This window comes from Rhineura floridana, chromosome 1 (assembly GCF_030035675.1).
Source record: "Rhineura floridana isolate rRhiFlo1 chromosome 1, rRhiFlo1.hap2, whole genome shotgun sequence".
Classification (NCBI taxonomy): domain Eukaryota; kingdom Metazoa; phylum Chordata; class Lepidosauria; order Squamata; family Rhineuridae; genus Rhineura; species Rhineura floridana.
Window position 1 is genome coordinate 166,915,872 of NC_084480.1, and position 25,023 is coordinate 166,940,894.

Genomic DNA, 25,023 nt, shown 5'->3' on the forward strand with positions numbered 1-25,023 from the left:
TTTGAGTTGAAAGGAGAGAATGGCTGAAAACAACAGAATGAAATTCAACAGGGATAAATACAAAGTTCTACACTTAGGAAAAAGAAACCAAATGCACAGTTATAAGATGGGGATACTTGGCTCAGCAGTACGACATGTGAGAAGGAACTTGGAATTGTCGTTGATCACAAGCTGAATATGAGCCAACAGTGTGATGTGGCTGCAAAAAGGGCAAATGCTATATTAGGCGGGTACAAGAGAGAGGGCATTTTCAGTGGCGGCCCCCACTCTTTGGAACTCCCTCCCACAAGATCTCTGGCACGCCTCTTCTCTAAATGTGTTTCGGAAAGCCTTAAAGACCTGGCTCTTTCAGCAGGCCTTCGGGGTATCCAGGGAAGGTTAATTGTTATAACTGAAATGCCTCCTGCCCAGTTTTAATATTGTTGCTGCAGATGTGTTGTTTTTATATTGTATTACTGTATTTTATCAATTGTATTTTAACAATTTTGTAAGTCGCCTAGAGTGGCCATTGGCCAGATAGGCGACGAAGAAATTAAATTTATTATTATTATTATTATTATTATTATTAGGCTGCATTAACAGAAGTATAGTTTCCAAATTGTGTGAAGTACTAGTTCCCCTCTATTCAGCACTGGTTAGGCCTCATCTTGAATACTGCGTCCAGTTCTGGTCTCCGCACTTCAAGAAGGATGCAGACAAACTGGAACGGGTTCAGAGGAGGGCAACAAAGATGATCAGGGAACTGGAAACCAAGCCCTATGAGGAGAGACTGAAAGAATTGGGCATGTTTAGCCTGGAGAAGAGAAGACTGAGGGGAGATATGATAGCACTCTTCAAGTACATGAAAGGTTGTCACATAGAGGAGGGCCGGGATCTCTTCTCAATCGTCCCAGAGTGCAGGACACGGAATAATGGGCTCAAGTTGCAGGAAACCAGATTTCGACTGAACATCAGGAAAAACTTCCTAAGTCTTAGAGCCATACGACAATGGAACCAATTACCTAGAGAGGTAGTGGGCTCTCCGACACTGGAGGCATTCAAGAGGCAGCTGGACAGCCATCTGTCGGGAATGCTTTGATTTGGATTCCTGCATTGAGCAGGGGGTTGGACTCGATGGCCTTATAGGCCCCTTCCAACTCTACTATTCTATGTTTCTCTGATAAGGCAAGGCAGGAGGTAGAAGTGGTAGCATTTTCCAATAAATCCAATTTGGGAAACAAAATGGAGGGAAATGTGGCAACAGAAGTGATGTAGACTGTGGAGAAATGCTGTATATGTGTGTGTTTTAAAAAATATATGACCTCTGTGACTGCCATGGGGCCTTATTTGGTAACACTGGTGCAAGCCTGCTTGGCAGTGGTTGCTTGCTGACAGGTTCTGAGAGGAGAGAGACATGATAGCTTTAAGATCCTAGTAGATGGGGCCTGATCAGGTAAGTTCTTCCTGATTGGCTGGAGGTTCCAGGCTGTAGGAGCTGCCAGTTAGGGAGAGCAGTTCGAGTGGAGAGTTCGAGTTCGAGTTAGTTGATGACAGTAACTGCATGCCTAGGGTGTCATTAATAGCTTCTGGTAAAGATCAGAAGGGGGCCAGGCATTGAGATGGTCTGAGGGGCTCCCCTGAAGAAAGGTCTTGCCAAAGGGAAGTGACACAAGCGGGGGTATAACACTGGCTAAACTGCCCCAGAGCCGGGAATGCAACCAGAGGAGCTTTGGGGCACAGAGGCAGATCGGCCCCAGTAGCTGGACTGTGTTGTGGGAGTAACTGACTGGAGTGTAGGGAGATTGGCCTGAAGGGAGAGCTACTTAAAGGCAAGCGACAGCAATGTTATTTCTGGAGACTTTAGAATCTGCCAGTGAACACTTATAAAGTCCTCAAATAAGAAACCCTATTCCCTTTTGTAAATAATATCCCTTTAATAAACCTACAACATAGTTTGAGATTTATACTGTCTGTCAGTGGTGGTGTGTGCTCATGCCTAAAGCCTTCCACACATGCTACTAGGAGGGTTTAAAATGTTTTTTGTGAGAATTGGTGGCAGTGAAGAGTTAAGGAAGCCTGTTTTAAAAGTAGTGAGGCTGAGGGTCCAGGGGAATCCCTGACATAGACAGAGGTGACAAAAAAAGAAGCTTTCAAGAACGCCCCAAGGAAAAAATGAGAAGTTGCTTTATATCTGTTTAAAGTTATGCAGGCAACAGTCAGAGAGAAAAGATGAAGTCAGAGAAGCATGGTTGACTATAACGAGTATACAGGTAATATTAGAATTCAGAATAAGTTGGAAAAGCTTCCCAGGAAAAGAACTCAGAACCCTGATTGGTCCCAAAGAAAAAAGGGAACTTTGCCAATAAAGGAACTCTCCTGTCATGAATTCCACTTCTCTCTGTCTATGTATGATATTGAATGAACAAGTCCTGTCAGCACAAGTATTTCCATTAGTGCAACAGGACTTTACCCCTTCTCCTCCCATTACATGTGCCCTGCATCTTCCCCAAATCAGCTCCAGAAGGGCAAAGTTCCATTGTGTGAGCAGAAATCCTTGTGCTGATGGGGCCCTGACTTAGCACTACTTTGGATGTAACCTATGCTATCTTGAAGGGTAGTCTCCTGGAAATATTGCTTTTGGTGGCCCACATATTCTTTTGGGGTGTACACCCCCAGTTCCTTATTTTACATATTTTGGCTATTATTGGCATGGGGGTGTCACACTTGACAGTATACTGCACCTAAACAAAGCATTGGGCCAGATGTAATTCAATGCCATCTCATAAAGGACACTCTTCTGATCTATGGTGGCCCAAAAATTATTTTGTGGTGCACAACCCAAATTCCTTATTCTTTTCTCCATATTTTGACAATCATTGGCTCATCATCATCATCTTATTTTATTATTTAAAAGTATAGAAAGTCCTGGAAATCCCTACAGTATTGGAAGTCTGTTGTTATGGGCCTTGTCCTATATTTTCGTTTATAGATTTCCTATATTCATATTCCTCATGTAAGTGTCTGTCATTTTATGTTTTTCTTTTTCTCTTTTTAAAAAAATGTTAAATTCTTTGATTAATGGAGGAGAGGACTCCCCCTCCGTTTGTAATGTATGATACATCTTAAATGCAGTTGAGTGTCTGCGAAGAGGGAACTAGTAAACACACACCAATAAGAATTCTGCAAAGAATGCCAGTATGTCTGCCTGAGCGAGATGAAACTCCTTTAAAAGGACGTTGAGTGTGGTGCATTTTAGATGAATGGAGATGGAACATCTTAGATGCAGGATCCCTAGAAGCATCAGGTATAGATCACCTGATGCACAACTCTTGATCAGAAAACATGTAAGAAACCAAGCCATTTGGGCTACAGAAGCAGTCTCTCTGGAGATTCCGTCAAAGAGCTGCAGATGTCATGTATCCCATCTATTCATGTCATCTGATGGTGAGAGATATTATTATATGAATGTGTGTTGTAAGACTATAACTCTGGCTCTGTAACTAGATTTTGAGTTTCCATTCTGTTCATTAAAGTATTGTAACCTAATGAGATTCTGTACCTTCAAGGCTTTATACTCTGATGTTAAGTGAATATACTCAGGATCCAGGAAGGGGATGAGTGGAAAACTGTCTTCAAGACTTGGCATGGCCATTTTGAGTACCTGGTCATGCCTTTTTGACTATCAAATGCTCCAGCTGCCTTCCAGAACTTTATGAATGACATCTTTCAGGGCAACTTAGATCACTTTATGATCGTCTATTTAGATGGCATCCTTATTTACTCTGACTCCACAGAACAGCATGAGGCTCATGTGAGGGCTGTGATGCAGAGACTGAGAGCATCACCTGTACACCAAGTTGGAGAAGTGTGGGTTTGATCAAACCACTCTGGACTTTCTGGGATATCATATTAACCCCACAGGAGTAGAGATGGACCCGGAAAAGGTGCCTTATGTGCTCCCCTGGCACCCCCCAAGACCAAAAAGAACCTACTGTGATTCTTGGGATTTGTCAGTTTACTATAGACGCTTCATCGCTGCCTTCTCCAACATGACTGCTCCACTGACAGACTGCCTAAAAGGAACTGGCTCCTTTCGATGGACCGAAGCTGCCCAACAGGCTTTTGAACATCTAAAGTTGTTATTCTCCTCCGAACCAATAATGCTGACCCCCATCAACCTTTTGTGGTGGAAACAGATGCCTTGGATGCATGCCTCAGCCATTAGAGCAGTGTTGTTACAGCCCTCCAGTGGAGGGGGAGGGCTGCATCCTTGTGTGTACTCCTCCCGAAAGTTGACCAACTATGAACAAAATTACATGGACTAGGAGAAGGAGCTACTGGCCACCCACGACACATTCAAAACTCGGTGGCACTTCCTTAAAGGAGCATGGCACATAGTGGAGGCCGGTATTGCTCAGCAGAACCTTGAGAGCCTCCAGACAGCCCACAAATTTAATCAGCATCAAGTGTGCTGGTCTGAAGTCTTCATGAGGTTCCACTTCAAGATTTCCTATGTCCCCCATACCCAAAACTGTAGAGTAGATGCTCTCTCCTGAAAGGCAGAATACAACAGATCCTGGCGTGACCCGCCTCTGCAGCACATCATCCTCTTGGACAAGTTGGTGGCAGTGGCTAGTCCAGATCCCTGGACCAAAGAGCTACGCACTGCCCAGGAACAAGATCTGTTTGCCCAAGAGCAGGTCTGAGAGCTACAGGAGCCCCCTTAGAATCAGGTGCCAGGCTTCTACCAGAGGGGAGGATGCTATACTATTATGTGGCCCACATGTGCCCCCAGAAGAGCTCTGGGCCAAGATCCTGTGACACTGCCATGACTCCCCAACTGCTGGGCACTTTGGAGTGTTTAAAACTCTACAGGCAGTCACACAAGGCTTTTGGTGGCTCAGGATCAAGCATGACATGGAGAGGTATGTGCAGTCTTGCCCCATGTGCATGAGGGCCAAGCATGCCTCTGGGCGCCCAGCCAGACCTTGAGGGACCTTGAAGAATGATGACCCTGGACTTCATCACAGATCTACCCTCATCCCAGGGGAACATCATCTTTCTAGTGGTAGTATTACTTCAGCAAAATGGCCCATTTCATCCCATGCACAAGCCTACTAACTGCCAAGGAGGCCACTCAACTGTTCATCAAACACATTTTTTGGGCACATGGATTCTCAAAAAGCCTGGTCTCAGAATGGGGACCCCAGTTCACCACCCATTATTGGCACACCCTGCTACAGCTACTACAGATCAAGCTACGACTGTCCTCTGCACACCACCCCCAGATGGATGGGCAGACAGAAAAGGTCAATGGCACCTTGGAACAGTACATTTGCTGCCATGTCAGCTATCAGCAGGACAACTGGGTGTCTCTGCTACCCTTCACAGAGTTTGCCTATAACAATTCAGTGCATGCCTCTACCCAGCAGACCCTCTTCTTCACCAACTATGGATACCACCCTCACACCTTTCACAACCCAACCTCCACTCAGGCCATCCCTGCGGCAGCAGAATACATGCAAGAACTACAAGCTATTTATTTATTTATCTATCAATCAATCAATTAATTAATTAAGCAGGATGCCCACCCAACCTTACTTAAACCGGGTGAGAGGGCATGTCTAGTTGCTACGACAATGTCTTAATGCAGTGTAGTTGTGTCAAGTCTAGCCTAGTAATGATGCTGAATCCTGTGTAACCTGTAAGTTGACTCATGAAGTTCTCTGAACCAAAATATTTTAATAAACCTATTAAAGAAAAGCACAGCTCCTCGTTCATGACTGACTTCAGGGTGTTCCGGCAAGACAATTTGTGTATTAAACACCTATACCGCCCTTCCTCCCAGGAGCCAGGGCTAGGTCATGAGGGAGAAGGAGAAGGAAGAGGAGTCTTCTTTGCATGATGTACCCTGATGTGGGGCAAGCAGCAGGGGCTTGGTGGCAGCAGTGGGGGGCTCCAGAGCCATGGCAGGAATGCCCCCATTGCACTCGCAAGCCTGCAGGTGGAGGTTTGGCATTCCTTTTTTTCTCTCTGTCCCTCTTCTGTCTGATTCCTCTGTCACCCCAGTCTTTCTGTTTAGGTTTCTTTTCAGTGTGCTAGCTCTGGGTGGTATTCAGTCCTTTGGTAAAATATGAGATGCCCCATCAAGGGGGCAGCCAGTGAGTAGTACTTAAGTGGAATTCCCACCCCATGGATTCTGAGTTTACAGCAAGCATGCTGTGTCCACAATACAGGGTGACCATGCAAACTATTATAAAATTCAGTTTCAAAAAGGAATTCTCATGCATCCCTAGTTCCTAGTGACCACATTTATCTAAATGTCAGATCCCATTATGTCCTACTATTTGTGGAATCCCCTCCATGGTCTCCGTTCAATGGACAGTCTGGCTATCAAATGGGAGCAGTCTCCTGGAGGTGTAGTTATATCATTTGTGGTGCCCAAAGATTATTTTGGGGTGCAGACCCACACTTCCTCATCCTCATCTACATATTTTAGCTATTTTTGGCATAGGGGTGTCCTGCACCAAAATGAGGCATTGGACCAGACACAATTTAATACCATCTCACAGAGGGTACTTCCCTGGGAGTGTGAATAATCATTTGTGGTGGCCCAGGCTTATTTTGGCACAACCCCAGTTCCTTATTCTTGTCTACATATTTTGAAAATTATTGGCATTATTTTAATTAATTATTATTAAATGTATTATATTATATTGGCTATTATTGAAACCCCAAAAACTTGTAGTTTGACATAAATTTTGCAGATGTAGATGCCATGGTTCATAAAATTCTACAAGAGAATAGCCATCAGCCATTTTGGAAAATGGCTTCCATAGACTTATACCAATCTGCACATTTATTATTATATACCAACCTGTTGATACAATTGTTTTTAAATTCCAAACTATGACTTCTATGGCATCCAAGTAGAACTTGCTGTCAGTAATGACTTTCCTACAGGAACATGGCTAAGAGGGAACCTGAAAGAATGGGCAATCATTTTCTGCCAGAACATAACCCAGGCAGCCTGTCTCTGTAACAGCTGTGCAGAGAGAGGATGGTGCAGCTCTTCTTGGTCCCCTCATTATTCCCATGGACTACTGTTCTGTCCCATCTGTGGGGAAAGACAGGATATGCCTTCTCTGGGGATAGGGGTGAGAAGATGATGGCACTGGAGAAGGGGAAGAATGTGAGAATGGCATCATTTTTCACTTCTGTAGAACTGTCCAAGAGGATCATAGCCTTGCAATTCTAGATCTGCCCTTTTGTTTTCTGCTAGTCAGGAAAAGCTGTTTAATGCAATGGAATGTGAATTTTTTTTAAAAATCACTTCTTTCTCTCTCTGACTGGTTTGCATAACACACTAAACCAGACTATGTTTTTTGAACCTGGGTTTGTGGTTAAGCTCTCTGTTTGTGAAAGCAACAGGGCAATCCTCAGCTGGGGATTTAACCATTCACTGTCTGTATATATAAGAAGCAATGGGACAGATAGACTGTTTTGAGAATCAGCTATTTGGTGACCAGTGAAGGTGACATTATCTAATGCACTGGAAAAGGCTAGTCTTGTAAGGCAAACTTTATATGTTGTGACTCCTATCTTTTGGTACTCTGTATGCACTCTTAACTTCAAGACTAGAGATTGAGAACATTTCCAGAGCCCACCTCCAAGACTCTTACTTTTGTTATCTTGTTGCGCATCTCACAAGCCTTATCAGGCTTTTCCTCAATATATTTTCTCAGCAGTAGAGCCTCACACTCCACAAACTTGCAGAATCCATGGTTAGCATAGAGCGAAGCACTTGTTCTCCTCAGCAACCTTCTCGCCTGTTCAAACACCTCTATAAAGTCATTCCAGTTTTGAAGTCTGGCACACCTATAAAACAGACCTATGTCAATACATGTTAAGAGGAGACTCAACTGTTTTCTTTCTAAATATGTAGACCCTGAGCTCCAATTTTCAGGGCAAAAGGGTATTCAGAGGGGGTTTACCATTGCCTTTTTCTGAGGCTGAGAGGCAGTGACTGGCCTAAGGTCACCCAGTGAGCTTCATGGCTGTGTGGGGATTCGAACGCTGGTCTCCCCAGTCTTAGTCCAGCACCTTAACCACTACATCATTCTAAAATAGCATTTGCCTTTTTTGCAGCCACATCGCACTGTTGGTTCATATTCAGTTGTGATCAACAATTCCAAAATTCTTCTCCTATGTAATACTGCTGAACCAAATACCCCCATCTTATAACTGTGCATTTGTTTTCTTTTTCCTAGGTGTAGAACTATTAAATTTCATTCTGTTGTTTTCAGCCCAGTGCTCTAGCCTATCAATATCACTCTGAATTTTGTTTCTGTCTTCCAGGCTATCCCTCCAGATTTTGTATCATCTGCAAATTTGATAAGCATACCCTGTACCTCCTCATCCAAGTCATTAATAAAATGTTGAAGAGCACTGGGTTCAGGACCAAGCTATGCGGTACCCTGCTTGTCGATAGGAATAAAATTAGCCCTCATCTGGCACTTCACCCATCCTCCATGATTTTACCAAGATAATAGACAGTGGCTCCAAATGTTCTTCAGCCAGTTCCTTCAATACTGTATGATGCAGTTCATCAGACCTTAGAGATCTGAACTCATTCAAAGTGATTAGGTATTTCTTGACCATTTGTCTATCAATCTCAAGCTGCAATCCTGCCCCTTCTACTTCGTGTTTGCCAGAAGGGTTGTAGACCCCCTTTTGAGAGAAGGCTGAGCCAAAGTAGGAATTGAGCACTTCTGCCTCTACTTTGTCATCTCTTATCATTTTGCCATCCTCACTGAATAGCTATACCACCATTTCTATATATCTGAAGAAATCTTTTTGTTGCTTTTAGCATCCCTCACTAACCTCAGCTCATTCTCTGCTTTAGCCTTCCTGACACCATCCCTGCAATTCTGTGCTATCTATCTGTACTCTTCCTTTGTGACCTGGCCTTCCTTCCACTTCCTGTATGTGTCCTTTTTTTTGTTTTCAGGTCATTTCTAAGCTTTCTGTGAAGCCACATTAGCTTCTTCTGCTGTCTTTTACCTTTTTTCTTTGTTGGAATTGTTTGCCATTGTGGTTTTAGAATTTCCTTTTGTCATTAGGGTCACTTGTCATGGAACCTTACTTATCATTGTTTTCAGTTTCCTGAAATCGGCCTTCCTGAAATCCAGGACACGCATATGGCTACTCTCAGGTTTTGCTTCCTTGAAAATCAAGAACTCAAGAATATCATGGTCTCTTTCCTTCAAAGTTCCCGTAACTTCCACTTCATCCACAAAGTTACCTCTGTTGGTTAGAATCAAGTCAAAGGTAGCTGATCCTCTAGTTCCTTCCTCCAATTTCTGTAGGAGAAAGTTATCTTCAACATAAGTCAGGAATTTCTTGGAGGGGCTATGTTTGACAGAATATGTCTCCCAAAAGATATTGGGGTAATTGAAGTCCCCCATTACTACTATGTCATGCCTCCTCAAAACATTGGCAATTTGCTTTTCAAAAGTTTCATCCTTGTCATCTCCTTGATATAGTGGTCAATAGTAGACTCCAACCACCATGTTCCTTTCATTCCTTGCCCTATTTATTTTAATCCAGATATTCTCATATATAGATAGATAGATAGATAGATATAGATATCTATATATCTATATCTATATCTATATATATACACCTTTCTGTTCCTTCTGTTCTTTTTGAATAAGTTACTGTATATCCTTCAATTGCTGTATTCCAGTTTCAATTACACCTATCAAATTGTACTTGTCCTCCTGTTTGTTTCCCATACTCTGGGCATTAATATACAGACATCGAAGATGATGTGATTTACTGTCTGGCTTCCTTCCTACATTTTTATGGAGACATCTGATGAAGCTGAATGTTGGAAGATTCAGGACATACAAAAGAAAGTACTTATTCAGAAAGCTCATAATTAAAGCATGAAGTTTCTCCTACAAGAGGCAGTGATGGCCACCAACTTGGATGGCTTGAAAAGAGGAATAGACTAATTCATGGAGGATAAGGCTATCAATGGGTACTAGCCATGATGGCTATGTTCTGCCTTCACAGTCAGAGGCCATGTGCTTCCTAATACCAGTTGTTGAAAACTGTAGGAGAATGCTCTTGTGCTCAAGTCCTGCTTGCAGGCTTCCCATGGGCATCTGGTTGGCAGCTGTGAGAACAGGGTGCTGGACTAGATGGGCCTCTAGATGGGCCTCTTCTTATGTTCTTATGAAACTTCAACTGCAAGTAGGTTTTCTCAATGTTCTCATTCCAGAAGTCCTCTTTCTGCTCCTTCAGCATCATCACAAATGATTGCCCCATTGACGTTCTGAAGTAAACAAATATTTCAAACAACTGCATCCAAAAAATACTCTGTAGCTTCATTTGTAGACAACCTGAAATCTGAAGTCCAGGGGGTGAAATGACCAAGCTCTTGCAAGAGTAATATATTCTTTTGGAACCCCATTCTCAATAGCTGATAATGCATACATCCCACACCTTTGGGATGTTTCTGTTGGTACTCTAACTACAAATTAAGGGCTTTACAATGCCACAGGAAAAAAAAATCTTTTCTCCAGTCTTTTAATACTTCTGTTAAATTGGCTCCTCAGATGCCCCTGAGAGGCTATCCTAAGGCAGGAATGTTTAAAACATCTAAAAACAATGTAAAACATCTTAATTGTTGTAAACCACCCAGACAACTTCGGCTATGGGGCGGTATATAAATGTAATAAATCATAAATCAATCAAATTACTAAGACCATCATACCATTTGCCCAGCAGACATTCTTTGAGCAAGCCTCTTTTAGAGTCATAATATGGATAACGGAATCTGTGCAAAGAAAAATCAATGGAGCACTATGTCTTGCAGTACTTACAGCTGGATGGACAAATGTGAGGGGAGAAGGAATCATAAACTTTGTGATAACACCTCAAACAGTTTTTTACAGAAGCATTGACAGAGGAGAGAACAGACATACTGCTGTTCACTTGTAAAATATGTGAAGTCTTACAAAAGGTTAGGAGTGGTAAGTATTTGTTTTGCTGACTGACAATGCAAGAAATATGAAAGTGGCCTGGGAGATCATAATGGATAAGTTTCCACACATTACTGCAATAGGATGTGCATCTCATCTGCTAAACTTGCTTTTTATTGACATCATGAAACTGGACATCCTCTGAAGAGTGTTTGCTATAGGAGAGCAAAAATTACAAAAATGTAAACACTACTCATATTGTAGCTGCAGTCTTCAAGAAGAAAATAATGAAAGAATAAAATAGTGACACTAAAGCTCTGTAGTAAAACTCGATGGGGTGGAGTGATGTCCTTTGAAAGTTTTCTACACATGCATCCCTGCCATGAGTCAAGATGCTGGCAGAGGCTTCAGCCCCTTAGGGAAACCTCAGCCACCATCTTGATTAAGGGTAGCTCTGAGCATGCAACCACACAACAGCCCAAAAAGGCAGGTTGGACAAGGGAATGGCGGGGGCTGCGGAGCACTCACCGTGCAATCTGCGGCATCAATCATGCCACGAATCATGGAAGGGAGTGCTGGGGCAGGCTTGTGCCCAAGGGCCCCAGCATGTCTGGGACTGGCCCTGATTAAGTATGAAAGGTATCAACTGTTCAAATTGACAGGCACCATAGTATTGTAAATTTCTGTCCCCCATGCTGTTCAGCATCTACATGAAACTGTTGGGTGCGGTCATCCGGAGCTTTGGAGTGCGTTCCCATCAGTATGCTGATGACACGCAGCTCTATTTCTCCTTTTCATCTTCAGGTGAGGCTGTCAATGTGCTGAACCGGTGCCTGGCTGCAACAATGGACTGGATGTGGGCTAATAAACTGAGGCTTAATCCAGACAAGACTGAGATGCTGCTAGTGGGTGGTTCTTCTGACCGGATGGTGGATGTCCAACCTGTCCTGGATGGGGTTGCACTCCCCCTGAAGGAGCAGCTTGGGGGTTCTCCTAGAACCATCTCTGTCACTTGAGGCTCAGGTAGCCTCGGTGGCATGGAGTGCCTTCTACCAACTTTGGTTGGTGGCCCAGCTATGCCCCTATTTGGACAGGGATAGCCTGGATTCAGTTGTCCACGCTCCGGTAACCTCCAAGTTAGATTACTGCAATGCACTCTACGTGGGGCTGCCTTTGAAGACGGTTCAGAAACTGCAGCTTGTGCAAAATGCAGTGGCCAGATTGGTAACAGGGAACAGACGGTTCAAACATAAAACCAATTCTGGCCCGCTTCTATTGGCTGCCTGTATGTTTCCAAGCTCAATTCAAGGTGCTGGTTTTAACCTATAAAGCCTTACATGGCTTGGGACCACAATACCTGATGGAATGCCTCTCCCGACACGGACCCACCCGTACACTACGCTCAACATCAAAGGTCCTCCTCCAGGTGCCTACTCCGTGGGAAGCTGGGAGTCTGGCAACAAGGGAGATGGCCTTCTCAGTGGTGGCCCCCAAATTATGGAATGATCTGCCTGACGAGGTGTGCCTGGCACCCACATTGTTATCATTTTCGTGCCAGGTCAAGACTTTCCTCTTCTTCCAGGCATTTTTAACAGCATTTGAATAGCATGTGCTTTAACTTGCCTATGGGTTTTAATTTGGTACGGTTTAAATTTGTATACTTGTTTTTAATGTTCTTAATTGTTGTAAACTGCCCATAGAGCATCAGCTATGAGACGGTATATAAATGCAATAAATAAACAAATAAATTTGGGACATCCAGTCCCCCAGTTATATGAGGCTTGAGGGAAATAGTTTTATTCACCCTTGATTGTTTCTGTGCATTTATGTGTTTATTCACTAATAGGCAAAAAACCCTTGCAGTTTAAGAACGTACCTATCATCAACAGATATTTCTATCAAACTTTAAAAACCAGGGAAATTGGGCAACTATAGTGAATGCACCAGGGGAGCAGGAGACCGGACCAACTCTCTGAGATATTGGACTGCCCTACAAATTTGTGAAAATGCAAACACAATTTGGGTTGGTCTTTCACAGTCCAATCCACTCCCTGTGTAGCTTGGAAAATTTGGTAACAGGTGCCTGGACAAAGGGAAAGCCCCTTTCCAAAAAGAAAATATTGTGAATAGTATCATTGTTTTTCAGGTTTCCCCCCACCTTTTTATACTACAACAGGTATATGTAGTCTTCCACCGAAATTTAAACCAAAACTCTGACTAGCCACATCCATGCCAGACCTTTATTCCACTTTAAACAGTAATGGCATTCCCCAAAGAATGCTGGGAAGTGTAGTGTGTGAAAGGTGCTGAGAATTGCTCAGAGAGGCCCTATTCTGCCCACAGAGGTACAATCACCAGAAGATGGGCTAAGTGTTAAACCACTCTGGCCACTGGAACTCTGTCAGAGGAATAGGAGTCTCCTAACAAATCTAAGTAACCTTCACAAACTACATTTCCCAGAATTATTTGGGAGAAGCCATGACTGCTTAAAGGGGAATAAATGTCTGGCATGGCCACCTGATTAGCCAAGCCAAGTGAGTCTTACTTTTAGAACACTGGCAGTTGGATCTTACTGAGCTTGCCTATGCTTATTATAAACTTCAATGTTATATTTCTTAAATGAATTAAAAATCAGCCATGCATTTTTTTAACACTTTTAAACTGCGGAAGATGAAGGTCAGAGTGTGGGGCAAGGTCAGTAATAGAATTACAGGTACTCTGTGAACATGGCTGATTTTTAATTAATTCCAGCAAATTATGAGACCACTTACAGAAAAAGTCCAACTCGGATCTGGATTTTTTCTCCTCTTGTTTTACACTTTGAACACTTATCCTCCTGCCCATCCACCCAGAGAAAACATGGATGGTTTGATAATCAATGTGCTATCTATAAATGCTCTGTTGCAAGAGCTATAACTAACAAGGCAGGCCGACTCCCTAGAAAATGTTAAAACTTACATTCTCCTACATAGGCGATATAAAAACCTACTGCGTCAAAAAAAGAAAATTATATTTGACATCAGTGGAGGGAATTTGGGCTCGCCTCCCTGGAAAAGAACTCGGCAAGGTTCTGGGAGTTGATCGTAAACGGGTTTAAGGAAGGTTATACCCCCCTGGATAATCAAATCACCTCGGAACAATGGTCCTCGCACTTTGCTGATCTTTTCTCACTGACCAATTCCTCACCTTCAATAGATATTCCTCTGCTTTTAAAATTGACCCCGCTGCAGGGCTGTCTGACCTGGGACCCAGTTACCTCTAGTGAGATAGCAACTTTGATTAAGTCTCTTCTGATAAAAAGGCTCCAGGCGAAGATATGTTACCGGCAGAACTATTTAAATCCAACCCAGCTTGGTGGTCACCAATCCTAGCTAAAATCTTTACATTTATTAATCAGCATGAAAAAAACCCACTGGGTTGGGATGCAAGTATAGTTGTACCCATCCACAAAAAGGGTTCTAAAGCAAACCCAAAAAACTTTAAACCAATTAGTCTCTTAGATGTGGCTGCCAAACTGTATGCAAACTGGAAAAATGGGCCGGGGAAAACTCTGTCCTCGCTGAAGAACAAGCAGGATTTTGCAAAGGAAAATCCACGATAGATCAATGCTTCACCCTCCTGCATTTTAGCAAGCTTGGGGAAATGATGGGTAGGATCCCGTGGCTAGATAGACTAAAGAAAAAGGATCCCAAGAAGTGTGGGAGTTCATGAAGAATGTTTTACAAAAAGCGCAATCGCAAACAATTCCAAAGAGGAAGAAAAATGGAAGACATCAGAAAAAGCCAATGTGGCTACACGGAAGACTGGTGGAGGAGGTAAAAGTAAAAAAGAGCATGTATAAAGAATGGAAGGAAGGACGCATCACCAAGGAAGAGTACCGACGAGCGGCTCGGGCTTGCAGGAATAGTGTAAGGAAAGCTAAAACCCAGAATGAGCTCAGGCTGGCGAGGGAAGCGAGGAACAACAAAAAGGGGGTTTTCAGATATGTTTGAAGCAAGAGAAAGACCAAGGAAACGGTGGGACTGCTGCTCAATGAGGATGGCAAAATGTTGACAGATAACGAGGAAAAAGCAGAACTGCTCAACGCCTATTTTGCCTCCGTTTTCTCCCAAAAAGGGAACAGTGTGCAACCTTGCATCGGTAGCAATCTCAGGAAGGGGTTGGGACTGCAGTTCAAGATTGATAAGGGGATAGTCAGGAAATACCTAGTTAACCTAAATGAGTTCAAATCTCCAGGGCCTGATGAACTCCATCCCAGAGTATTGAAGGAACTTGCGGATGTACTCTCGGAACCTCTTGCCATCATCTTTGAGAAATCCTGGAGAACGGGAGAGGTGCCGGAGGATTGGAGACAAGCAAACGTCATCCCGCTCTTTAAAAAGGGTAAAAAAGAAGATCCGGGGAATTACAGGCCGGTCAGTCTGACTTCAATACCGGGAAAGATATTAGAACAGATAATAAAAGAGTCCATTGGCAACTATCTAGATGACAATGCTGTGATTAGTAGGAGCCAGCATGGGTTTGTCAAGAAAAAATCCTGTCAAACTAATCTCATCTCTTTTTTTGATCGGGTCACTAGCTTAGTAGATGGTGGAAATGCTGTAGATGTCATCTATCTAGATTTCAGCAAAGCGTTTGACAAGTCCCCCACGACCTTTTGATTAGCAAACTGGTCAAATGCGGACTAGATGGAAATACTGTCAGGTGGATTCACAACTGGTTGGAAAACCGTACTCAAAGAGTGGTCGTCGGTGGCTCTGCTTCGGACTGGAAGGAGGTCTCGAGTGGAGTGCCACAGGGTTCTGTCCTGGGGCCAATACTCTTCAACATTTTTATCAATGACTTAGATGACGGGGTGGAGGGAAGCCTTATGAAGTTTGCGGATGATACAAAACTGGGATGGATAGCTAACACAATGGAAGACAGGAATAAAATCCAAAGGGACCTGGATAGACTAGAAAATTGGGCTGAAATTAATAAAATGACATTCAATAAACACAAATGCAGGATTCTGCATTTAGGCCACAAAAACAAAATGCACGGGTACAGGATGCGAAATACCCAGCTTAGCAGTAGTGTGTGTGAGAAGGACCTTGGAATTGTAGTGGATCGCAAGTTGAACATGACCCAGCAGTGTGACGCTGCGGCAAAAAAGGCAAACATGGTTTTGGGCTGCATAAACAGAGCTATAGTTTCCAGGTCGAGGGAAGTAATAGTCCCACTATATTCTGCATTGGTCAGGCCTCATCTGGAATACTGCGTTCAGTTCTGGGTGCCTCATTTTAAGAAAGATATAGACAAGTTGGAGCGGGTTCAGAAGAGGGCGCCGAGGATGATAGCCGGTATGGAGAACAAGTCTTATGAGGAAAGGTTGAAGGAACTTGGCATGTTCAGTCTGGTGAAGAGAAGGCTGAGGGGTGACATGATTGCACTCTTTAAGTACCTGAAGGGCTGTCACATAGAGGGTACAGATTTGTTCACTGCTGCCCCAGAGGGTAGGACTAGGTCTAATGGTTTTAAGTTGCAGGAGCATAGATTCAGATTGGACATTAGAAGGAACTTCTTGACAGTAAGGGCAGTTCGGCAATGGAACTGACTGCCTAGGGAGGTGGTGGGATCCCCTTCGCTGGATGTCTTCAAGCAGAGGCTGGACAGCTATCTGCGGGAGATGCTCTAGCTGTGGATTTCCTGCTGTGAGCAGGGGGTTGGACTCGATGGCCTACAAGGCCCCTTCCAACTCTATGATTCTATGATTTAGTACAGAAATATGCCTTCACTGGCAGGAAAGAACTATTTGCCACTTTTGTTGACTTCTCCTCTGCTTTTGACCTTATAGATTGTGAGTGATTGTGGTAAAAGCTCTTAAATACCAATATTACTTTATTTAATTCAGTTGCTATATTCTAATACCTCGCTTAGGGTTAGATTGGGAGCGAATGGTCAGTTATCTGAATCCATCCCTTTTTCTAGAGGGGCTCGTCAGGGCTGTCTCTTAGCCCCCTTTCTTTTTAATTTTTATATTAACAATATTGTTCAACACCTGCGTGGCCCTGACTACTTCCCTCCCACAATTTTAGACACCAAACTTTCAGTCCTGTTATATGCAGACGTTCTAGTTTTAATTTCAACTACACAAATTGGGATGAGAAGGCTAATTAGAAGTTTAGGTAACTTCTGTGCTAAGGAACACCTAGTGGTTAATTATGATAAAATGAAAGTGGTAGTTTTTGGCAGGAAGAGGAAAACTCATATTTGGAATTTAAATGCCAAAAAGATAGAACAACAGTATAGTATCAGATACTTGGGTTTGAGATTTTCTACTAATCTCATTTGGAAACCCCATTTTTCAGCAGTTAAATTGAAGGCCTCCCTTTCCACTCATTCGCTCCTTCGCTTTTATAACGTCAAAGGCGGGGGCCTGGTTGCTCCGGTTTTAGAAGTCTATAAGAAACAAATAGTGCCCCAGCTCCTGTATGGAGCAGAGATTGGGGTATGTAAATCTTTCTTCCTTGGAGTTCATTCAGAACTCCTTTCTAAGATCCATCTTGGCTGTACCCCAAGGCACTCCAATAGCACTAATGAGGACCGAAACTGGACTTTACTCACTACAATCAATGGCACATTAGCTGGCTTGCATGAGCAAATCGCGCCTGCCCAAGAAATGCTTACTTGAGCAAATACAAAATCCATCTCCGCTGTCATGGTTCAAAAGGACCAAGATAATACTTGCGATGTATGGGATAAGCATAGACATGCCACCTACCACTCCATCGCAGCAAGCGAAGTCCCTTCTTAGGGAAAGAATATACCTTTACTCTAAAAGATGGGACTTGTATGCTGTTACTCATTCAGCCTTCTCCCTATGGTATCCTTTGTTCAAAACAGGTTTTGGGATGGAACATTATTTTGTTTTTTTAACTACTAGATCTTTAAGAAAATCGTTCACAGCTCTTCGCTTTCAGACAATGCCTTCAGCCTTTCTGGAAGGAAGATACACAAATACTCCAACGCAACAAAGACTATGTCTATGCAAGTCAGGGGAAGTTGAGGACATTGGCCATTATTTATTAACCTGCTTGCTGTATGACACCCCAAGTCTTAAATTTCTCCAGCCTATTCTTTTAACCCTCTCAGATAGATCTATTATGGAGCAAATCTGCATACTCCTAGCTGGCTTGGTTCCGTATATAACTACACAAGTAGCCAAATTCGCCTTAGCAGCGGCTAAAATTAGAGCGAGATCCCAAAACCAATCACCTTAACTTGCTTATATCAAATCTGTAAATGGTTCTAGAATGAACGTTTGAATTATTCAACCTTAATTATTATTATCTGTTTTTTAATTCTTCAAATGCATTTTAGATATTTATATCATACTCTTTGTTGATGTATGTTTTATCTTTTTGACAAGTGTAATTATTTTATATGTATTGTGGCAGCCAATGGCTATGAACAATAAACCTTACTTACTTTGAACTCTTGATTCTCTCTGACTGTTTTGTGTATCACCATGAAAACTTAAAAGGTTGCTTCATATCTTGTACACTACAACTAATAAAATGCATTCTAAGTGGCTTTAGCCATCCTTTCAGAAACAGACAAATAGAAATACATATTGGCATGAAAGAAGTTACTGGATATCTATTTAACATCAAAGCATAAGACTTTGAAGGCACATCTAGAATAGATGAAGGACTGAGTTAAACTCATCTATGTTACAGAGCCAGTTACTAACTACATGGAAATACATGTCATATCTGAAAATGGGGGCTACATCTTTTACCCCCTTGTCATGGTCAGATCACTACCTGGTGAGAGTAGACCTTTCGATGCCACATACCCTCCGCGGGGGTAAAGGACCCATTAGGATGGTCCACCCCAGGCATTTGATGGATCCTGATGGATTCCTGAATGCACTTGGGGATTTTGTGGAGCCTGCAAATGGGCACTCGGTCGAGACCCTGGTGGAGGAGTGGAATGAGGCAATCACCGGGGCATTAGACTGGGTGGCTCCAAAATGCCCTCTCCCCCTGAATAGGATTCAGATGGCACCATGGTATACTCCACAGTTGCAAACTCTGAGGCAGGAGGTGAGATGGCTAGAACACTGGTGGTGGAAATCTCGCTCTGATGACGATTGGACACAGGTTAGAGCAGCTGTGGCAGCCTACCATGTGGCAATAAGGGGCCTCTATTGCATCTGCAGAGTGCTGCCCCAGGAGGCTGCTCCAAGTGGTCTGAAGCCTTGTCAGTCCAGTTGCTTTGGAACCGATGGGACATTCTAAGACCTCCTGTGATGAGTTTGCAAAGCACTTTGCAGATAAAATCAATCATCTAAAGAGTTTGATTCCACATGCCATGGATGCAGTGAGTGAGCCAGAGACGGCCAGTGGTTCTCCAGTGATGCGGGATTGGTTCCAGCTTCTTCCTTCTGATGAAGTGGACAAGGTGCTTTCAACCTTAAGGCCAACCACCTGCTTACACAATCCTTGCCCATCGTGGCTCATTATGAGCTGCAAGAAGAGACTGGGCGAGGGGATCAAGGCGGTGCTAAATGCGTCCTTGGAAGAGGGCATGATGCCATCAGCTCTCAAGGAGGCAGTAATAAAACCAATTCTAAAGAAGCCCTCCTTGGATCCCCAAGATCTGAACAACTTTCACCCAATCTCAAACTTGCCATTCTTGGGCAAGGCGGTCAAGCAGGTTGTGGCGAAGCAGTTGCAAGCGCACTTGGAAGAAGCGGATTATCTAGACCCATTTTAGTTGGGCTCCAGGCCTGGACATGGGACTGAAACAGCCTTGGTCGCCTTGGTGGATGATATGAGAAGAGTGTTGGATAGGGGTGAATGCACCTTCCTCGTCCTCCTGGGCCTCTCAGCGGCTTTTGATACCGTTGACCACAGTATCCTGTTGTACCGCCTGGACGGATTAGGCATAGGGGGCACTGTACTGCAGTGGTTCTGTTCCTTCCTCTCTGATAGGCACCAAAGAGTAGCATTGGGGGATGAGGTTTTGGATCCTTGGCCTCTCACTTGTGGGGTGCCGCAGGGCTCCATCCTCTCCCCAATGCTATTTAACATCTACATAAACCCACTGGGGGCTATCATCAGGAGATTTGGGCTGCAGTGTCACCAATATGCGGATGACACACAGCTTTATCTCTCATTTAGATCTTCACTGAGAAACCCTATCCAAGTGCCTGGAGTCGGTGAGTGGCTGGATGTGAAGGAATAAGCTGAAACTGAACCCCGATAAAACTGAGGTACTGCTCGTGGGAGACAAGGGAAGGTTAGGGGATTTGAACCTGGTGCTCATTGGGTACAATTGCCCCTGAAAGACCAGGTCTGCAGCCTCGGGATCATTCTTGATTCCCAACTGTCCATGGAAGCTCAGGTTTCAGCTGTGAGCCAGGCAGCAGTGTATCAACTCCATCTGATACGGAGGCTGCACCCCTACCTTCCCAATCACCTGCTCCCATCAGTGGTACATGCCCTGGTCTCCTCTCACCTAGACTACTGTAATGCGCTCTACATGGGGCTACCCTTGAAAATGGTCCAGAAGTTGCAACTGGTACAGAACGCGGTGGCGCACCTGATCAAAGGCAGCCACCGGCGAGATCATATCACTCCAGTGCTAAAAGAGCTGCACTGGCTACCAGTTGCTTGCCGGGCCCAATTCAAGGTGTTGGTTTTGACCTTTAAATCCCTATATGGTTTTTGCCCAGTCTATGTGAAGGAGCGACTCCAGCATCATCAGCTATGCCATCCAACAAGATCAGCCTCAAAAGACCTTCTCTCTATCCCATCAGTCAAAACAGCTAGACTTGTGAGGACTAGAGACAGGGCTTTTTCAATTGTGGCCCCCACCCTGTGGAACTCCTTCCCAAATGATCTCCGCCATGCCCCTTCTATGATGAGCTTCCACCGGGCCTTGAAGACCTGGCTCTTCAGGCAAGCTTTTAGGGTGGGCTAGATTTTATTATCTTGTGTCCAGATTTATTGTATGTTTATTGTATCTGTATGCTTATTTTGGTTGTCACCCAGAGTGGCTGGATAGCCAGCCAGACGGACGACTAAGAAATTCAATAAATAAATAAATAATACATCACCCTTCAGATGTCATAGATGGAATAGATGGATGGTTCTCCTGCTTTCTTCGACCCCACACTCCAGCAGAGCTGAGAGGTCATGAGTGTAATGAAACCTGACCTTTTATACACTTTCTTATAAAAGAGAAAACTTGTTCCCATGGACTTATCAATTATGCTCTCTGCTAGAGGCAGCACTAGCGACCTTTCTGCCTTCTCCTAGAGATGGCGAGAATGATCAATGTAAACTATTTAAAAGAGCAGGTTGAATGTTGGCTGACTGCCCAGACCTCTTATCTCTATGTGTCCCAGCTGCTTTCATGGGAAAATTACAGCTTTAGTCAGGAGACATAGGAAGAAAAAGGGGAGGGAAACTTTAAACTACTCCTTCTATTGCAAGCAATATAAACTAATGTAAATAATTTCAGCATAATTTCTGCATATTTTAAGCCATTATCTGGTCTAGCCCACTACACACTGATTTAGAAAATGTACTGCATGATTCTGATTCTGGAAGACTAAGAAATCTAATGTTGGCTCTGTGCCCCAACTTTCCCTGTTCCTCTAACCTTAAGCATAAGTCCCTAGTTGCCAGCTTTAATCTGTCAATATGTGATTGCTGTTTAACTCCCAAGTTGAATCCCTCACTTGCAGTTCTGGCAACATCTTTCAGTTGAGCTCTCATGCCTTGCAGTGTAGCATTGATCGGGGATAAAGCTGCATCTAGATATTTTGCAAAAGCTTGTCTCACTAAGTGAAATTGATCTGACAGATCCAGCTCCTCCGCTGGAGCTTCAGTCAATTTCAGGGCCTTACCTCTTTTGTTCCCATCTTGTGCCATGACAGCGTCATCTTCTGGACAGTTCCAAAATGTCAGAGTATAAAGTACAGGAAAAATTGTTTTTTCACACTATGAAGCTGTCTGCCAGAGTTAGATGGCATTCTCTTACGGGATATGATTTAAGGATGCCTTGAATATTATAGCAATTACTGATTTAAAGCATGAGAGGTCTACGTTTGGATCAGAGCTCACAGCTACACATCCATCTTGCTACACGGCCGCACTTATTTAGTTTGAGGCATTTCAGACCTGACATGTAGTCCCTATGTTGCTTCTTGACCAATCTAAACCATAAGTAAACACTGAGGAACTGGATTCCCAAGAATATCCATTCAATGTGCTGCCACTTCTACCTAGGTTAGTCCCTATGGTAGCATGTATCTAATCCTTTCACCAAATGTATTTTGGGAAGCTGGCACAAATTAATCACTTTCTCTTCCCCGTTAACTCAGCTTCTTTACCACCCTCTGTTTCAGGCAATGGATAAAGGGGTGTCTTGCTGAAAGGCACGTCAAACAAATCCTCATCGCGACCATCTTCCATCTGGAAACCTATGTCCTCACTGAGGGAGGCTTTGTGGATCCAGAATTGGCCTCCACAGTCACTTACGGACCCACTGTTAAAGACCTTATCTTGGAAGACAATCTTACTCAGCCACGAGTGATTGCCAGTGAATGAATGAATGAATTATAATCTGATCTTCATCTTCTGCAGTTTAAAAGTTAAAAAAATGCCTGGCTGATTTTTAATTAATTTAAGAAATTTTGCATTGAAGTAAATGATAATGTCGGGCATGCTCAGTAAGAGCCAACTGTCAGTGTTCTAAAAGCCAGACTCACAGCTGCTGGGCTTGCCTAATCGGGGCCACACCCACACCAGACCTTGATTTTATGTGAGACAGTTATGGCTTCCCCCAAAGAATCCTAGGAAGTGTAGTTTGTGAGGGGTGCTGAGAGGAGATTCCTATTCCCCTGACAGAGCTCCAGTGGCCAGAGTGGTTTGACTGTCAGCCACTCTGATTGAAACTCTGTGAGGGGAACAGGGCCTCTCCTAGCAACTCTCAACACCCTTCACTAACTACACTTCCCAGGATTCTTTGGGAGAAGCCATGACTGTGTAAAGTGAAATAAAAGCCTGGTGTGGATGTGGCCAGGGACAGCTCTGGTTTAAATTTGGGTGGGAGGCTACATGTTCCTGCTGTAGAATAAACAGTTGGGGGAACCCTGACAAAGAGTGATATGTTCACAATGTTTTCCTTTTGGAAAGGAAAGGGGCTTCCCATCTGCCCAGTGCCCACCCACTCAATCTCCTCCCCTCCCCCTCCCCTTCCTGTCCTTCTCCTCCCTCCACCCCTTCCCAGGTCAGTTTCACCTATCCTAAGCCTGATTGCACAGGAGTAAGTCCCACTGAAGTCAAAAAGTATGCAAATGATCAAACCTGCTTTCCCCTCCTCCCTCGCATCACTTCCCTCTTCCCCTTTCCTCCTCCTTCCTTCACCCCTCCCTCCCCATCCCCTTCCAATCCCTCCTCCCTTCTCCTTCCCTCCACCGTCTCCCTCCTCCCCCCATGATCATTTAGCTATCCTAGGACTATGACCTGGGAGACCAGGGTTCAAATCCCCATACAGCCATGAAGCTCACTGGGTGACCTTGGGCCAGTTACTGCCTCTCAGCCTCAGAGGAAGGTGATGGTAAACCACCTCTGAATACTGCTTACCATGAAAACCCTATTCATAGGGTCGCCATAAGCAGAGCTTGGAAAAGTTACTTTTTTGAACTACAACTCCCATCATCCCAGGCAGCATGGCCACTGGATTGGGCTGATGGGAGTTGTAGTTCAAAAAAGTAACTTTTCCAACCTCTGGCCATAAGTCAGAATTTGCTTGAAGGCAGTCCATTTCATTTTCAAGCATCATTACACAGGAGTAAATCCCATTGAACTCAATACTCATGCAAATGATCAGACCTGCCTTTCCCTCCTTTCTCCTCACCCTTCGTCCTCCCTTCTACCTCTCCTCCCCTCTTCCTCCTCCCCTGCCCACTCCAGGCTTCTCATGGTCAGTTTTACCTATCCTAAGCATGATTGCATGGGAATAAATCCCACTGAACTCAATAAATATGCAAATGATTAAACCTGCCCTTCTCTTCCCCTCCTGCCTGCTCCCCTCCCAGTCCTCCCCTCTGTCTTTCCTCCCCTCCCTCCTCCCCTCCCTATCCCCTGTGGTCAGTTTCACCTATCCTAAGCATGATAGCAGGGGAGTAAGTCCCACTGAACTCAATAAGCATGCAAATGATCAATCCATTCTCAACAAACTTGCACAGGATCCCATTTCTTACCTCCCAGATTAAAATGCAGAGAAATTCACTAATAGGCAAAAAACCTTGCAGTTTAAGAACATACCTACAGCCAACAGATATTTGTATCAAACTGTAAAAAGCAGGGGAATTGGGCAGCTATAGTGAATGCACCAGGGGAGCAGGAGACCTGACCTCCTCTCTGAGATATTGGATTGCCCTACAAATATGTAAAAATGCAAACACCATTTGGGTTGGTCTTTCACAGACTATTCCGCTTCCTGTGTAGCTTGGAAGAACATGTGCCTCTGAGCATATGGTGAGTGGTGGCAACACTTGCAATCAGCCAAAATAACGGAAACAAGACATGTGCTGTGCTGATCTTGTTTTAGCAGGGAGCAAGCAACAATATTAAAATAGTTGATATAGTTCAGATAGTCACTTTAAATATGTTTGAGTTACTTTGCAATTTTAGTGAAGTTTCCTATAGGAAATCATTCTCTTTTGCTTCTGTTTCTGTGAATATGTGAGGTACAGCAACACTTTGCAACGCTAAAAAAAAGTTCCAAAAATAATTGTGGAATAATGGTACTGACTGTTCTGCAGAATAGTTTCCAATGGACATGAGGAGTGTCTGAGTTTGCACAACATAAAACAGTGGGAGGTGAAATATATTCTAGCAAAATTCTAGGTGAGCTCTATGTTTTTATTTGACCATGCACACCTTTCCTTAAGTGGATTGGTTTCAGCGTAGTAGGCTGAACACATGCATCTTAGGCAGGCCAAGTTTGTTTTTTCCAACAGCTAGAGTCATTGCTTAAGTAGCAACAT

The 25,023-nt window shown here is 43.8% G+C and overlaps 1 protein-coding gene across 8 annotated transcripts in view; it reads right to left on the reverse strand.

Moving 5' to 3' along the window:
• The window catches only part of ADCY10 (adenylate cyclase 10), a 230,898-nt gene that overhangs the window by 7,751 nt on the left and 198,124 nt on the right, over window positions 1-25,023 (reverse strand). For all 8 annotated transcript variants that reach the window (XM_061584568.1, XM_061584558.1, XM_061584533.1 and 5 more), the window contains one exon: window positions 7,662-7,857. In XM_061584568.1, the coding sequence (XP_061440552.1) occupies window positions 7,662-7,857 (196 nt within the window). The remainder of the gene's footprint in view (window positions 1-7,661; window positions 7,858-25,023) is intronic.